General features: G+C 36.0%; 1 protein-coding gene across 3 annotated transcripts; it reads right to left on the bottom strand.

Moving 5' to 3' along the window:
- Positions 1–2,929: 2,929 nt before the first annotated feature.
- Positions 2,930–16,007, bottom strand: XKR9 (XK related 9). Of its 3 annotated transcripts, none has more exons than XM_036437121.2 (4): positions 15,856–16,007; positions 13,885–14,410; positions 7,004–7,224; positions 2,930–3,626 (listed from the first exon to the last, which is right to left on the bottom strand). In XM_036437121.2, exons 2-4 carry the CDS (start codon positions 14,154–14,156, stop codon positions 2,998–3,000), a joined length of 1,122 nt encoding a protein of 373 aa, XP_036293014.1. In that variant the 5' UTR covers positions 14,157–14,410; positions 15,856–16,007; the 3' UTR covers positions 2,930–2,997. The 3 variants fall into 3 exon arrangements, with proteins under 3 accessions (XP_036293014.1, XP_036293015.1, XP_036293016.1); XM_036437122.2 differs by lacking the exon at positions 15,856–16,007 and adding an exon at positions 15,469–15,658; XM_036437123.2 differs by lacking the exon at positions 15,856–16,007 and adding an exon at positions 9,514–9,570 and having other exon boundaries at positions 13,885–14,020.
- Positions 16,008–18,533: the final 2,526 nt, after the last annotated feature.

Below are 18,533 nucleotides of genomic sequence, written 5' to 3'. Positions count from 1 at the left end.
AAATGGACATCGGCCAAAGTTAGAGTTCATTATACAGCTCTGATTCCACAACCATAAGGACAAGCTTTGATTTCTATTACAATTGAGAATGAGCCTGAAGATACTTCTACAGGAAATTAATATTTAGCTTTGGTATTTTCCTGGCTTATAGTAACGATAGCATAAACAGGGAACCTATTAAGCAGCACATCCAATTTGTCTGTGCCTTCATTGCCCTCTAGTGGCTATTTTGAAACTAGTTATTAAAAGTGGTATTAGCCTTCAAAAGTGGTATTTCCTCAAAGCAAATGGACAGACCAGCAGCATCAACAACATCCAGGAACTTCTTGGACAAATTTCACACTCCACCTAAGATCTACTAAAAAAAAAGATGTGGATGGAAATACAATAAATCCTCCAGATGACTTTCATGTACACTAATGTTTAAGAACCACTAGTGTAAGGGAAGCCTTCTATTCATATTTCAAGTAGTCATGAAAGTATATGGGTGTTTGGGAATGTGAATTTTATGTTAACTTGACTAGGCTAAGGGATGCTCAAATAGCTGGTAAAACATTATTTCTGTGTGTGTCTGTGAGGATGTTTTTTCCTCAAATTAGCATTTGAATTGGTGGAGTGAAGCAAATGCCGTCCCCAGTGTGGGTAGTATCATCAATCTGTTGAGGGTCTAAATAGAACTGAAAAAGCACAGGAAGAGCAAAGTCACTCTGTCTGCCTGAACTAAAATATCCATCTTCCCCTTCCCTCCAACATGGGTGCTCCTGGTTCTCTGGCTTTCGGACCCAGATCAGGACATACACCATTAGCCCCACAATTCCTAGGCCTTCAGACTGGGACTCAATTACACCACAGGTTTTCATGGTTCTCCAACTTGCCGACAGATATTGTGGCCTTCACAACCATCTGAGTTCCTATAATAACTATATACAATATATCCTTGAGAACCCTGAGAACCTCTGGAGTAGTACAATGCATATGACTGTTCTTTTATGAGAGTATTGCTTATAATTATTCCCATGCTTTTCCTACATTTCAAAATGCCTTTTATATGTGCAGAATAATCTAGAAAAGTGTATAATTAGTTGGGAAGATTTAAAAGTGCTATATATCCATGACTGAATGATATAGAAAAAAAATAGAATAAAATAAGTAAAAGTAAATCCATTAGATATTAAATATTCACTTTAAGAACTTGCTAACTAGCCAAAATATCTGACTAGGATCTACCCATTTATTTCTTGGCTATAAACTCAATGGGAAAATGTTCGTTGATGAAATGATCATTCAATCCATGTTTGTGTGGGGCATTTAATATTCAAGTTTATATATATATATGTAAATATAAAACAATATATATTATTTTATAACCACTTTTCCATTACATAAATTGCTATGTCCAATATTCATTATAACATTATTCATGATAGCCAAGAGGTAGAAGCAACCCAGTGATTGATAAGTAGAGAAAATGTGACATATACATAGAATATAATATTATTCAGCCTTAAAGAAGAAATTCCTGTCTAGAAGTGTGGCTCAGTGAACCTATGAACCAGGAGTCATGGTTCAATTCCTGGTCAGGGCGCATGCCCAGTTGCAGGCTCAATCCCCAGTAGGGGGTGTGCAAGAGGCAGCTGATCCATGACTCTCTCTCATCATTGATGCTTCTATTTCTCTCTCCCTCTCTCTTCCTCTCTGAAATCAATCCTATATAATAAAAGCCTAATGTGCTAAGTGTCCAGTCACCAGTCGGCCGTTCAACCAATCAAAGCATAATATGATAATGATATGCTAAGGCTATGATCTGCACTGACCACCAGGGGGCAGATGCACAATCAGGAGCTATCCCCTGGTGGTCAGTGCTCTCCCACAGTGGGAGCACTACTCAATCAGAAGTTCTGAACCTGGGCTCATGGATGGCGAGCACAGTGGCAGTGGTGGGAGCCACTCCTGCTTCCACTGCAGCGCTAAGGATGTTCAACTGCCAGCTTGGGGAGCAGGCCTAAGCCATCAGTCGGACATCCCCCAAGGGCTCCTGGACTATGAGACGGTGCAGGCCAGGCTGAGGGACCCACCACCACCACCACCAAGTGCACCAATTTTGTGCACCAGCCCCTAGTGTGTGTGTGTGTGTGTGTATGTATATATATATATATATATATATATATATATATATATATAAATAAAATGCTGTCACACATGCTACAATATATTAATAAATGAATAAATGAATCTCGGGACAATATGCTAAGTTAAATAAGCCAGTCACAAAAATACAAATACTGTATAATTCCACTTACATGTGGAATTATCTAAAGTAGTTAAATTTATTAAAACAAAGTAGATTGCAATTGCCAGGAGCTGGAAAAAGAGGAAAATGGGAAGTTGTTGTTCATTGGAACAGAGTCTATTTTGCAAGATGAAAAGTTACAGAGATGTAAATATAATTAACACTACTGAACTATACACTAAAAATGGTTAAGATGGTAAATTTTATGTCTTGTTTTCTTCCTCTTCCCTTCCTTTTCCTTTTTCTCAACTCAATCCGTCTCCAACTCAATATATGCATTGAAACAAAAAAATGCAGGTGAGAACAAGTGTTCTGCTCTCTTTTTCTCCACAGCAGGTGCATCAGTTTTAGTTCAGGGAAAATGAGGGAAAAGTTGGAGAGAAGCTCAATTCCAGCCTTCAAATTATTGAAGGAACCAGAATTATTATGGGAACCAGACCATTTCTTCCAATGTAGGCTCAAAATGGCTACTCTTCCTGACAACAGGCAAATATATCTAAGTTCTTAAGGTCTTCAAAACCAAGTGAGAAATTAATTTAATAATAAAAATATTAATATGCTCACTCTCACATTCATAAATAATGTACCAGAACTGATCTCAAATTAAAGAAAGCAAAACTAAGAAATAACACAGACATAGACACACAACATTTTCTTTACTAACCAATGAAACATAAAATAAGAAAATACATCTCATAAATGATAGCTTAGTCCATTAGGAAATACTTCATTCTACATTCTATTTGCACTGATTTCCCATCAATTTCATCAGGTTCTCTTTCTTTACTTCTGTTTGGGTGCAAAGTCCCATAATAAACAATAAGAAAAATAATTCCAAGGATAAGAGTAAGAGCTATAATAATACTAATAGGTACAAAATAGTCTGAATTAAAAATAGAAAGTGGGCAAACCCAGAACACAGTCAATATCCCCAATGTGGCCAGTACTCTTACAATATAATAACAAGACATTGGACATTTGGTATTCTGACCCTGAATATTAAAAAATGTAAAAATAAGAACAAATCCAACAACAATCCTGTATAAGAACTCCATACTTATGGAAGCACAAAACTTAGTTTGGTTTTTAAATGCCCACAATATACCTAAAATCCAAAGAAATGACAACAGACATAAAGCAATCTTCACATCTAAGAATAAAAGAAGTACAACACTCAGCATCCAAGATAATAATGTAAAAAACTTGTAAGAGAGATATGTGAATTTTCGACAGTGCCCAGTAAGGACTTTTTTATCAGGTAAGGATTTTCTTAAAGATATTTGATAATCAACAGTCGACCAAGAAATAGCACAGCAAGAGACCACGAGGACTGCATCTACAAAACAAAAAATTTAAAAAGGTATATTGTTACAGGAATAAAATTTGCAATATTAAATTACCATATGCCTTACATGCTTTATCTGTATTTACACATACCCAAAAACACATGTCAGGTACTTTAAATACTCATCTCATCTAATCCTTCAAGATAAATATTACTATTCCCATATTACATATGAAGGAGTAATGCTTACAGAATATATATTATTTAACCCAAGTCATACAGCTAGCAAGTTGCAGTTAAGATTTTACTCTAAAGCTACCCAATTCCAAAGATGGTGAACTTAACCACTGCATTAGACTGCTTTACAAGATTCTGAACTGTACAAATTTTGGACATGTTTTATTGAGTAACTGATATGGTGAAAACTGCATATAATACTCTGGAAATTCTATAAGACATTACTGTTATAAACCTAGCTATTCCAGGCTTTGGCTTTGACCCTGTGCATATATCTAATTCACTAAGACACAGCATCATGCAAGAGAGGGAAATGGAAAGGAAGTAAGAGAGGAAGGATGGGAGAAAAGGAGGGAGGGGAGAAAGAGGGAGGAAGGAAAATTTAACTTAAGTGTGAGTTGGGTGTCAGCAAGCTCAATTTCCCTTCCTATATAATAAAAGCCTAATATGCTAAGTGTCTGACTGTTCATCTGACCATTTGAGCAGTCACTATGATGCACACTGACCACCAGGGTCAGACACTCCAACCAGTAGGTTAGCTCACTTCTGGGGTCCGGCTGATTGGGACTGGGCGAGATAGCCAGACACACTCAGGAACCCTCCTGTGGTCCCTCCCTGGCCCCAATTGTGCACATGTGGGGTTCCTCAGCCTAGCCTGAGCCCTCTCACAATCCAGGACCCCTTGGGGATGTCAGAAAGCAAGTATTGGCCCGATCCCCACAGGCCAGGCTGAGGGATCCCACCAGTGCACTAATTCGTGCACTGGGCCTCTAGTCTATATATATTTTTATTCATTTCAGAGAGGAAGAGAGATAGAAACATCTATGGTGACAGAGAAACATTGATCAGCTGCCTCCCGCATGCCCCACACTGGGGATTGAGCCCACAACCTGAGCATGTACCCTGACCAGAAATTGAACTGTGACCTCCTGGTTCATTACACCAATGCTCAACCACTGAGCCACACCAGCCAGGCTATCCAGTAGCGTTAGATATTTTCAGAGGGAGAATAACTTCAAATAATTTAGTCTTTGATGGTAGAGCTGATTTACATAACCTACATAACCTTTTCATCTGCTTTCCATCTTCTAAACACGTTGATATTTCTAATCTGCTATTCTATTCTACATTCTATTTGTTCTTGTGGGTTTACATTATTTTTAATCCTTTACTCTCCTTATTAGTGTGGTTCAGGAAGAAGCAAAAATAAAAGAATAGGTTCAATCTTCTGAAATACTTCTATAAGTTACCTGATTTTTTTTTTTTTTAACATTCTGAGTTATTCTTCCTAATTCTCAAAACAATACCTAGTTATTTTAGAATATTTGGAAATTCAGAGAAAATTTTTAAAGAAGATTAAATAAATTAATTCATAATCTCACTACCCAGTAATCGCAGCTACAGTTAACATTTTTCATATTTTCTTCTAGACACTGTTCAATATAATCATTTCCTTGTAACCTTAAAAGTATGCTCATAGAAAATTTTATAAACTGTTTTTGTCTAAATTTTATTTTAGAATTACTTTCCTGTGTCATTAAAAGTTATCACTATTTTCTGTGGCTAACAGTTTTTATAGTAACACTAGTAGCCCTGCGCACGAATCCATGCACCAGTAGCTCCAGTAGCTCACCAATAGCTCGCTGCCACCCTCCAGTAGCTCTGCACCCACTGCACTGCCCTCCTGTAGCTCCCTCTGCCCTCCCCCATCCCCCTTTATAGCTTGCTGCCCTGTTCCCTCCTGAAGCTCTCCAACAACAGCTTGTAGCTCGCTGCCCTACACTCCTGCTGATCTGTGATCCTGTCGTTAATCGATCAGTCATTACGCTTCATGGTGTAACAACCATTTGCAAATTGCATCTTTATTATATAAGATTGTGCAGTAACTTATTTACCAATTCTATTGTTAGACAATTGGCATTTATTTATTTGTTTGTTTGTTTGTTTTGCTATTTTTAATTAATACCTCAACTTCTTACTTTAAGGAGAAACTAAAGAATGAGGATAAAACCTCATAATATGAAGATAGTCACTGGATCCCATTGTGATCCAGATGCTATTTACTACTTGGAATCATCAACAGATCTACCACCTGATAGGCTATAAACTCTAAATGTTGAACTTCTAGTTTCAGTAACTATATGGCACAGAACACGTAAGTCCCAACCCACAAATTATTTGCATCATAAGGAAAAAAAGGTCTTAATATGCAATAGGTTCATTTCAGTGTCTTACTAACAAGCAAGGTAAAAATAATAATATTAGAAAGGACTACAACATTGAAGTTTGTGGGAAATTGGGAACAGAAATACTTAGGGAAAGAAACTGATCTCACAGGTGAGTCCAGCATAGAGGGAACTCCAGGAAAGATGACAATCTGGTACTCTGAGATTAATCCAACTCTGCATGAAACCTTAGTCATTACTATTTTTTAACATCTCAAATTAAACAAGTTAAATGGTGTCTTTTTTAATGGAAATTTCAAACTGTCCTTTAAATTGAATATTTTACCCTAACAATGAAATATGCTGTAATAAAATAACATATTGGTAAACTTTCATGAGTTTCTGTAGCATTTGCACTTTCATCTAATGATTGCAATTCTGGAAATTTACCCTATGGATATACATTACACATGCATAATATTACTTACAGCAGCATTTTTTGCAACAGTAAAATATTAGGAACAACCTAACAACATAAACTGGAGCTTATTAAATAAATCATGGTATATCTATAATTTATAATACTATTCAGATAATAAAAATGAATGAGGGAGCTCTTTCTGTACTGATATGAATAAATCTCCAAGACATATTGTTAAATGCTGCAAAAAAAAAATAAAGACTGTTTTTATTTTAAGTTACTATTTCTATAAAAGAAAGAGAATGAATAGAAAAAGGGAGAGACACAGACAAATAATTAATATAGGTTTTTAAAATTATTTTCTAAAAGAGTCATAAAAAAAACTGACAAGTTTCCTTTCTGGCAGACAAAAAAGGAATGGGAAAAAGAGGGAAGGAGGTAACATATCTTTATATACTTTTAAATATTTAGACCATGTTCTTCTTTTTAAAACTTAAACAATTCTATAAAGAAAAATAATAAAAAATTCTAAAACCTGCCCAAAAGTTATATAATTAACATAAGATCTCAGAGGCATCTATCTAACAAAGGGTGTTAAGACTTACACTGACTGATATTTCCTTGACCCTGTTCCAGACAGATGTAGAGCTGAAGAACAAGTTGTGGGCAGCCTTCCAGGTAGGTCTCAAATAGCCTGAGCATGCTCAAATCAGTCACTCCATCTATAACTTCTTTATGTGGATCAATTTGTTTTTCTATGAAGTTATCAGTTTTGTTGCTATATTTGAAAACCACATGATAACCTTTTTTCAAAGCAAACCAATACCTGTAAAGTAAATAAGAACATTTGTCTTATGAATATATACTTTATAACATGTAGATTAATATATATATAATAATTTGAAAAAAGTAGCATATGTTTAAGTACAGATTTTTCCCACAAACTTTCTCTACTACAAATTTCTTATGGTGTCTTTATTGAGATTTGAACTCCATAACCTTTTATTTCATGTTTGCTGTGCCATTTTGTGCTAGCACTGTTAAATATACATGATGTCATGAGGGTGGCCATCTTGTGATGACATCGTGCATGATGCCACCCAGGCTTTTTTATATAGGATGTTTATCAGTTGTAACTTCTCTTTCATTTTATTTTTAAATTTTTAATTTTTTTAAATTAATCCTCACTGGAGGATATTTTTCTCATTGATTTTAGAGATAGTGGAAGGGAAAAAGGAGAGGGGGGGAGGGGGGAGGAAGGGAGGGAGGGAGGGAGGGAGGGAGGGAGGGAGGGAGGGAGGGAGGGAGAGAGAGAGAGAGAGAGAGAGAGAGAGAGAGAGAGAGAGAGAGAGAGAGATCTAGGCAAGAGAGCCACATTAATTGGTTGCCTCCCATACAAGCCCAAACTGGTAGGGAACTTGAAACCCAGAGAGGCCTGTATAGAACTTCCCTCTTAAAACTGCTTTTTCCGTATCCCATAGGTTTTAGAAAGTTGTATTTTCATTTTAATTTGTCTCCAAGTATTTTTTTATTTCCTGTTTGATCAATTAGTTGTTTAATAGCATGTTTCTGATTTTTCCAGTATTCTTCTTGTAGTTGATTTCTATTTTCATAATATCATTGAAAAAAAAATGCTTGATATGATTTCAGTCTTCTTTAATTTATTGAGACTTGTTTTATGGTCTAAATGTGATCAGTCTTAAAGAATGTTCTATGTGCACATGAAAAAAATGTATATCCAATAATCTATTGAGTCAGTTATGTGTAGTGTGACATTTAAGGTCTTTGTTTCCTTATTGATTTTTTTTGTCTCATTATATATCCATTAATGTAAGGTATTAAACTACCTTACTGTTGTTGCTCAGCAAACTCATTAGTCATAGAGCAAAATATCAACAGTATGATTGAAATTTCTTTTGAGAGCAAAATTTTTTAAACTTAAACTTTTTCTAATGCCACTTCTTCAAAATAAACTTGCCCAGGTTGTGGTATTTTGTGGAAGAGCCACACTCAAGGGACCAAAGAGCCACATGTGGCTCGCAAGCCACATTTTGCCAACCACAGGCCTAGAAGAAATGCACACATTTCTAGAAAGATACAACCTTTCAAGACTGAATCAATCTCACTGGTTGAGCATCAACCTATGAACCATAAGGTCACGGTTCGATTCCCAGATGGTGCATATGCCCAGGTTGCAGGCTCAGTTCCAACTGTGGGGCATGAAGGAGGCAGCTGATCAATGATTCTCTCTCATCATTGATATTTCTATCTCTCTCTCCTTCTCCCTTTCTCTCTAAAGTCAATAAAAAATATGTTTTGTTTTGTTTTTAAAAGACTGAATCAGGAAGCACTTCAAGACATGACTTTTAAGTGTAGACCACATCTTACAGACCCTATAGACATCTCCGAAGAATAAAATCAAAGTCTCTAGAGAGGACATGGTGAAGGCCTCACTATTTTTTCAGGGGCAATGACCAGAACATAATCATGGATACTAACCTAGGCATGCAAGAAACAAGGCAATATGAGTACCCAATAGAAGAAGAAGAGCCAGTAGTAACAAACTTGTAAAAGCTTCAGATATTGAAATTTTAAATAAAAAAGCTATGCTATGTTTAAAGATATAAATGCCAAGTCTGTAATATCTGCAGTGAAGAGGAAACTACAAAAAGTGACATAGCAGACTTTTGAAAAGAACCAAATATAGCTTCTGTTATAAGAGTTTGTTAAATATAGTGAGAATATATAACTTACATCTGTTTGCAGTCCCAGAAGGCAAAGAGACAAAAAATGTTAGAAAGTAATGACTAAGAATTGTGCAAAAGTGATGAAAGTTTCAAAGAATCATGAGAACTAGCAAATCTCAAGCAAGAGAAATAAATCTATACATAAATGTATCATAATTAAACTGTAGAAAACCAAAGGTAAAGGAAAAAAGACTCTGTCACCTAACACTTCAAGAGAAACAATAAAAACCAAAAGACAAGAGAATGTAATATGAAAAAATAAGATAACTACTCATCTCAAATTCTAAAATAGCTCTCAAGAAAGCAAATGAAATACTGACATTTCTAGACAACCAAAAACTGAAAAATGATGTCCCCAACAGACTCACAATAGATGCAATTCTGGACCTCAGCAGGCAGAAGAAAAGTGATCCATAGTGGAAAGTCTGAGATTCAAGAAGGAATAAAAAATAAAGAGAATAGTAAATATAAACAAAAGTTAACTATATAAAACAAATAACACAATAATATGGTCTAGTGAGATTAAACCCGGAATTAAAATGCCAGCAATATTAATGTACAGTATATGTGAGGAATATGGTAGATGGAATTCAAGTGTTTTGGGGTCTTTATATTATTTTTTAGAACAATAAAGGTTCTGTTCAACTTTAGACCTGGGATAATTTACAACAGCATATTACAGGATAACTCAAGATTGCACTTTACAGACTATGCTTCCATATAGGATGTATAATAGTATACTGGAGCAGACCAAAGCTCCTGCCAAAACAACTAAAGAAATTGGATATGAACTGATGTTTCTGCAGATACTTGTTGCCTGGAGGTACAAGGGCAAGATGTTGAAAATATGGATTTTTCTCAGGTAGAGGGTTATTGTTAGAACAGAAAAAAGAAAAAAGAAAAAAGAAAAAGCAGAAGCTTTAAGATCTTGTAGGTCTAAAGACAGGGACCTCAAAAGCTTAGTCAGTTTGCCCCCCAGGACATTTAACAAATTTTAAAACTATAAGATAAAGACTAAACCCTAAGCAGAAAGTCTTGAAAAAGCAAAGCAGAATTTTTCTGACAGTTTTGTGGTGCCAAGGAGATAAGGACCTAGTAGTATTCAGGACATGCGGAGGGAGCATGACTACACCAGGCTCTCAGTGCCCTAGAAGGCTGCACCCTAGGAGCAAACCAACAGTAGACTGAACCTCATTCTAAATGTCCAGAAGAGAAAAGGAAAATAGTATTATCTGGAGCCTCTATAATTTTTATATATAATGTCTAACATTTAATAAAAAATTACTAGGTATGTCAAAAGACAATAAAAATCAAGGCAATTTTGCCTTTCTTTTATAATACAATTTATAATATATAACACAATGTCCTGCAGTACCTTTAAGCCATTATTTGAAACACCGAGAAAAACAGTTCTGTATATATGAAAATTTTACATTTATAGAAGGGCAAATAAAGAATTTACCATATTTCTAAACTCTCAGCAAGGTAAATGTTATCCTTCTTTAAATATTATAACTACATAATTATCATTATTGCTCATGCAAAATATTCATTAAATCTTATTTATTACACATTAAAAAGTTATAAGCACTTTTACTCCATTCCTTTAAACATTTTCATCTTATTGAAAGCATACAGTTTCAAAACTAAACTCCAATATCTACACCTAAAGTACTTTCCAGCTTCCCTAAAACCTGTACTTTTTCTCATTATATATTTTGTTACTATTACATGTTATAACCTTACTAACTCTAGCTTTAAAAAGACAAAGTATGTGAAAATACTTTGAAGACTAAAAAAATCTCCACACAGATTTAATGACATTTATTATTATTACTATCAATTAACATATAAAAAGCCTGAAATTTTTTAATACTTTCAGCAGTCACCATGAATATGTTGCTTTTTAATAGGACAGAATCAGAAATTAATCTTTATGTAAGCTATTAAAATGGTCCAAATTCCAAAATTAAATGTAACCAAAGAGTATGTTATCCTCTTAATGTGCTTTTAATTTTTCTCTTTTAAGATATACAGATATCTCAGAGGAGAAACCAAGGTGGAGGCATAGGTAAATACCTAAACTGCTGCCACACGCACAACAATTTCAAAACTACAACTAAAAGACAAAACAGACATCATCCAGAACCATAGGAAGGCTGGCTGAGTGGAAATTCTACAACTAGAAGAAAAGAGAAAAGCACACTGAGACTCAGAGGAGCTGCAGGAGGCAGAGGTACTGAGACGCACATACGCAGAGAGGACTGGCAACTGAATGCGTGGCTTTCTCAAGTGGGAGGGAGACAAAAGCTCCAAACTGCACTGAACTCCAGTTCCGGGGGAGAGTCTGGGGACCCAGACTCATACAGGAGAAACTGGACTGTCAGGAAAAAGAAAAGCACACTGAGACTTAGAGGAACTGCAGAAGGCAGAGGTATTGAAGCGCGCGCATGCACGCGCGTGTGCAGAGAGGGTGGGCAACTGAATATATGGTGGGCTTTCTCATGGAGGAGGGAGACAAAAGTTCCCGACTGCACTGAACTTCAGTTCCGGGTGAGACTGGGAACTCAGACTCATTCGGGGAGAAACTGGAGAGGTTGGCAGCAAGTGGAACTTGAGGGTAGCTTTCTCTCAGAGGTGCTTGCAGCAATTACCATGGGACACTGAGACACAAGGGCCTATTAGGGCAGGGCTGATGGAAAACCAATGCTGTCTTCTCTACCCTGAGACTCCACCCCATCCAAGCTGAACACAGAGGCTTTTGCAAGTCTTATCTCATAAGGGTGTCTCCAGCACAGAAGTTCTCCCAGAATAGACACAGCTGATCCTCACAGCCAATTGACCTGGAGGTCAATTCCTCACAGTGATACCAAAAACAATCAAGGCTTAACTACAACAAGACTGTGTACACAGCCCACAAAGGGGTGCACCAACTGGGGAGACTGGGGAGACTGAGCCACTGGGCCCTATAGGACACCTATCAACAAAGCCACTCTATCAACTCAGTGAAGCAGTCAAAATGAGACACAGAAGCAGATCACAAGTAAAAGAAATGGAGGAAAGCAAACAACTGGATACAGAGTTCAAAACCACAGTTATAAGATTTTTCAAGAATTTTTTAGAAAAAGCAGATAAATTTAGCCAGATCCTCGAGGATATGAAAAAGGACCAACTAGAAATTAAGCATACACTGTCTGAAATAAAAAATATTATACAGAGATCTAACAGCAGAATAGAGGATTGTACGAAGCACGTCAAAGATTTGAAATACAAAAAAGCAAAACAAACAAACAAACAAACAAACAAAAAACCCAAAACACCCAACTGGAAAAGAAAAAAAGAATCCAAAAATATGAAGATAGTGTAAGGAGCCTCTGGGACAACTTCAAATGTACCAACATCAGAATTATGGGGCACCAGAAGAAGAGAGAGAACAAGATACTGAAAACCTATTTGAAGAAATAATGACTGTAAACTTCCCTGACCTGATGAAAGAAATAGACTTATAAGTCCAGGAAGCACACAGAACCCCAAACAAAAGGAATCCAAAGAGGACCATACCAAGACACATCATAATTAAAATGCCAAGAGCAAAAGACAAAGAGAGAATATTAAAAGTAGCAAGAAAAAAACAGTTACCTACAAGGGAGCACCCATACAACTGTCAGCTGATTTCTCAACAGAAACTATTCAGGCCAGACGGGAGTGGCAAGAAATTAAATACTAGAGGTATTCTTTAAGAGGAAGAAGAAGAAAAAGGCAAAGATAAAAATTATGAACAACAAATACATATATGTCAATAAGTGAATCTAAAAATCAAGTGAATAAAAAAATCTGATGGACAGAATAAACTGGTAAATATAATAGACTCAAGGGCATAGAAAGGGAGTGGACTGACAATTCTCGGTGGGAAAAGGGGTGTGGGAGATGTGGGAAGAGATTGGACAAAAATCATACATCTATGGATGAGGACAGTGGGTGGGGTAAGGGCAGAGGGTGTGGTGGAAAACAGGTGGAGGACAGCTATGGGGGAAAAAAGAGGAACAATTGTAATAATCTGAACAATAAAGATTTATTAAATTAAAAATATATATTAAATCCTGTGAGTCTTTTTAAAAAATGATATGCAGATATCTTAAAAGTAAAGAGAAAAATTACTTTTAACAGAATTAAATCCCTTAAGGTAATATTGAAAAGGTCATATAAAATTAGATATACAAAGAATCATGGAATTCTTAAGGCCTGTTTAGATATTGTTTCTTTAACTATTAAAGTTTTTTAGCTTGATTTTTAAGACTGTTTCTAGTTCTGTACATGATTCTGTACCAGCTTACCACCTGGCTACTACATTATTGCACTAAATTTTTCATTTGGTTAAATCAATGGTACAAGTAACTTAAAAATTAAGTGCTCTAGCAGTTGCAAGTGATAGACATATTTGCACAATTGGGCTATGAATATAAAACATAAGATCACAAGACATAGAAATTAGTCTTTTTCCTTCTCATAAAAAGTGAGCACATATCAGAAAAAGTAAATTAGGTAAACTAAAACATAATAAACCTGGAAAATTCTGACAGTACAGCAATGACTCACACAAACAGCAACAATAAGAAGCAAGTGACCTTTGTGCTACATGCAAATAGGGGATCTTTGTACATTTGACAACCTAGATACAGAAAGGCGTTTCTGTTCGAATAAAAGAAAAATTGTGTTAATGATCAAAAGCGTATGCTCACCTTGTAAAAATTCCTCCTTGCAAGCAGTGAAGTAGAAGAAAACGATGCTGACTTTCTTGGCCTGCTTTCTTTAAATCGGCCTTGTACCAAGAATAACTAAAACACTGGACCACAAGTGTTCCAACAAGCATAAAACTTACTGTTAAAATGCCAAAAACATATTGTCCTTCATGGAAAAACCTAACAGATACCCAGATGTCCACAATTAAATCAGTTATATAGATTATAATGCCAACAACTGACATAATAAAATTCGATTTAGTATATTTCATTATGAATCACTATAGCTCTTAGTTGTCTACTTTCTTCTCTGATACAAAAAGAAAGAAAAACAGCTTTTTATAGCACTGAATTTTATTTTCTACTCTCTAAATCTATTTAGAAGAATAAATATTATGAAATTGAAACACTTAAATCAAAATGACTAATTTTAACTTTCTTTTCTAAATCTCTAATCTAGGTTTAATGTTACAAGGCTTTATTCAATCTTCTGTTTCACAATGATCTTCATTACCGATAACAATACCTAAAATAAAACATATTTATAAATATAAGATTCTTAAACTCTTGAGCATAATATTAAAAACTCTAGGTCATGAGTTTATCAAAGCTATATTTAAATATATATATATATATATATATATATATATATATATATTTATTTATTTATTTATATATAATCACTAAATATACTAGTTCTTATAATAGCTTTGGTAAAGTCTCAACAAAACAATATACTAACGAATTGAAAACTTCCTTTCAAACTATTTACCCTTATCTTTTCCCAGACTATTTGCCTTTTTAAAAGGTTAACTTAGATCTCTCTACTCTTCACATGAGAAAATAGCCGTCTGCAAACCAGGAAGTGAGCCTTTACCAGACACTGGATCTGTTTTTCACCTTGATCTTGGACTTCCTGCTTCCAAACCTTTCTTCTCAGATATGCTTCTCCTAGAAAAGGCTTCTCTACCATAATTCTCTTCTACTTGCCAACCAGAGAACCTGAAACTCTCCACTAGAGATGGAATCCTCCAGGTTAAACGTTCTCCTCTATTAAAATAAACATTGCACATATAGTGGAAGAGTAGATAGCAATAAAAGTAGCTACCATTTCTGAGTGTTTCTTCATGTGAAGTGTTTTACATATATTATTTCATTTAATCCTTACAAATCCATATGAGTAGGATATAAGTGACCCCATTTTGCAGGTCAGAAAACTGAGTTTAGAGAAATATTGGGTGTTTAGGTGAATTATCTCTAAAGAGCAAACCGTGTTTTTTTTAATAGATGATTCCTTTAAAATTACAAACTATAATACCTAAGCACTCCATATGGGCATTTCTTAATCACTCACCCCACACAGATAGCTACCTTTACCTGGAATGGATATGGAAAACACTAGCAGTTTTGAATCAAGTTTTATGAAATGGGAAAAATAATTTCTAAGAAACTTATTAATTACATTATTGGTAGAATATCAGATTCAATAAACAAATCCAATATGACATCTTCTATATCTTCTATATCTCCTCTATTCCTAATTTAGTGAGGCAGGGACATACTGCCAACTGGAGAGAAACCTACATGGCAAGGTACTAAATATAGCAGTTCTCATAAAGAAATCCCCAACTCTTTCAGTAACCACGTATTTCTCTAACTTGCATGAAAGACAGTTCATCTCTATCCCTACAGTTGATCACTATTCCAATACCACCTTATGAGAAAAAATGTCACCTATAAAATTTAACTTCCTAGGAAACTCGTGACACTAACTTAATACAATAGTTCCAATCCAATTTTATTCAGAAGTCAACCCAGCTATGTAGCTTCCTGGCTGTCAGCCAAAAATATATAACCTTTGCCCACTATACATGATCTCTTTGTAATAAAGCAGATATTTAAAAAGTAAAAACTAGCAACCTTTCACTTGTCGACAAAATTTAACACACATAAAATATAGACTAGACTTACTTGTCAAATATAAAAAAGCCTTCTTTAACTCAGTCTCTTCCGGAAAATCTTCATTTCTTTTATTTCTTCTTTACTGAAAACAAGTATCATTAGAGGTTGTAAACCTTTAAGATCCAAGGCCAAAATGAAACTGAAATCACCTGGTAGTTATGTGGGATTTTTCTAATCTAGTGATAACAGAGTGATTCATTCTGGTCACGATATAACCTTTTATAGCCATCCCTCTGGGAATAGGAAAAACATGCCTCCTTTTATAAGTTGGCTAGGTTACAAGCTTTCATTGTATTTATCAATTAAGTTTTTAGAAAATACAGGTTTGCCTCACAGCCTATCCAAGTGAACAGATATGTTTGAAAAAGAAAAAAATAAATTCTTGAATTTGAAATACTCTGCGAATTTACAACAAATCGTTAAGTAAGCCCTATTTACTTTTTTAAAATATATACCTTCTCAAAACATATCATATGATTATTGGTTTCTGTTCCCAAAAACATCCACTAAATGTCTTCTATTTCCAAACTTATCTATAATGCCCTTCTACCTCCACCTACCTGATGAAATTCTATCAATCCTTTAAGAATCAGCTCAAAACCCATAACCTTTAAGCTTTCCTAGATCTTCCCAGTCAATTTGATGCTCCCCTTCCTCCTTGCAATCCCATCACTTTAGCTTCTCCTCTAGGATGTACCCAAGTATGTTAAAATAAGACCATGTATAACTGCTTTCTGGGTGTGTCTAGAAAGAGCCTACTATTTCATTTTTAGTACCCTCCACAATATGTCTACAAGACCCACTTTGCATGTTGTAGGCAGAGGATAAATGACTACAAATGTGACTAGATAGAATGGGAAAATCTTTGGTCTTATTTTTTAGAGAGGTCAACCTTCAAGTCACATTGCTAAACATATCAACAAACATATCCAAACTATCTCTAGGTATTATCAAGATACCCCACAATCACCTCAACTTCAACTTCTCTAAACCAAGTTTACTATCAACCCTCTGTTCCTGCTCTTCTGCCAGTGTCTCCTTGTATGACTACTTGTCATTTAACTTTTTTTTTAATCCTCACCTGAGAATATGCTTTCACTGATTTTTGAGAGAGAGAGAGAGAGAAACATTGACCAGTTGTCTGCCCTACATGCCTGATAAGGGATCAAACCTGAAACCTAAGCATGTGCCCTGACCGGGAATTGAACCTACAACCTTTTGCTTTAGAGGAAAACTTTCCAATGAAGTGAGCCACCTGGCCAGGGCAAGTCATTTAACTTTTAAATTATTTGTTGGGTCCATTTCTTCATCTGTCAAATGAAGAGCTTGGTAGTGAACAAGTGAAATCAAGATGGAAGGCACAAAGAAAATTCTAATATGTAAAAAAAAATAAAAATTTAAAAAATTTAAAAAGGCTAAGAGATAAGAACCTGGAGCTGCCCCTGAGTCTCAGGAAGAGCACTGTGGTGCAGAAATGACTGTCCCACCCTCTTCTCAAAGGTTCTGCTGACTTTCTAGCAGTTTTTATGATGTGGGAAGAAGGAGGTAACTTCCTGTCTGAACAGCCATTAATTCATGGCCACAAATACATAAATATTGATGAGTTGATATTCCTGACTTAGGAAATTTTGATAGTTATTACAGGCATTTTTAAAAGGCATATTGCTTGGCTCTGGCCAGTTTTCTCAGTGGTTAGAGCGTTGGCCCTTATAAGTTTGATTCCCAGTCAAGGGCATTAGCCTGGTTGCACAGTTGCCAGTTGCATGCTCAAACCCAGCCCAGCCCGCCCCCTGCAGAAGACAACCAATGGATGTGTCTGTCTCACATGGATGTTTCTCCCCTCCCCTCACCTCCAACCCCAGCTTCAATTTTATCTAAAAGCAATGGGAAAATATCTCAGGTGGGGATTATAAATAAATACTAAAAATAAAAGCCATATTGCCTGCCTTCCCTTTGCAAAGGGGACCGTTTTCATAATTATTTCAGTGAAGGTTTTTGAAACACTGCTATTAAAAGGGCATCTTTGCGGCACAAGGCAAAGAAATTGTGTCTTTATGGTGCGTCTTTCATGACATCTGGAATATTCCACTGCTGGTTTGTAAAATAAACACTTTGTAAATGAATAGGAAATTGTCTTTTTCTTCAGAAGTACCTGCACAAGCAACGTTAAAATCCTTTGTACTACACTTTAGAACTGCAAGCATCTCATGTGTCCGTTTTTTGGAGAAGAGTTGGGCTGGGGTGGTGGATGAAAAAGAGAGAAAGAGAGAGAGAGAGAGAGAGAGAGAGAGAGAGAGAGAGAGAGAGAATGAGAGAGAGAGAGAGGCTTCTTGCAATTGTCCAAACATAGGATCTGTGCCTTTTCTTTTTAGGAAACTGTGACTCCATTCTTTACAAAAGGAGCGGCAGTGACATTGGGGCCGCCCATCTGCCAAACCCAGTTCTCCTGCCAAGGCCCTGGGCCCAGGGAGGAGCGTTGCTGCGAGGGTTAAAGGAGACCATGTTTATAAAGAGCGCTTAGCAGGTGGAGAGCGCTTGGTACACATTACGTACAGCCGTTTATTATGAAAGATAAACAGGTTACCCCTCTCACACACACTCCAGGTCCCACAAACCTGACAGCCCTGCTCCCGGATTCAGAACACAGTCACTGCCCCTAACCTGCCTGCTGCCCTCTGCTCCAGCCC

Source organism: Pipistrellus kuhlii, unplaced genomic scaffold (genome assembly GCF_014108245.1).
Source record: "Pipistrellus kuhlii isolate mPipKuh1 unplaced genomic scaffold, mPipKuh1.p scaffold_m20_p_14, whole genome shotgun sequence".
NCBI classification, from domain to species: domain Eukaryota; kingdom Metazoa; phylum Chordata; class Mammalia; order Chiroptera; family Vespertilionidae; genus Pipistrellus; species Pipistrellus kuhlii.
Note: the sequence above shows the minus strand (reverse complement) of the source record. Positions and strands in the feature narration are given on the sequence as shown.

What these genes read in the sequence shown, in the direction of transcription:
- XKR9 (XM_036437121.2), bottom strand. Translation starts at nt 14,156, where the DNA reads ATGAAATATACTAAATCGAATTTTATTATGTCAGTTGTTGGCATTATA. An exon ending in CAAGGAGGAATTTTTACAAG is followed by an intron (nt 7,225 to 13,884) that starts GTGAGCATACGC and finishes TTTACTTTACAG; the next exon opens with GTATTGGTTTGCTTTGAAAA. An exon ending in TCAAGGAAATATCAGTCAGT is followed by an intron (nt 3,627 to 7,003) that starts GTAAGTCTTAAC and finishes TTTGTTTTGTAG; the next exon opens with ATGCAGTCCTCGTGGTCTCT.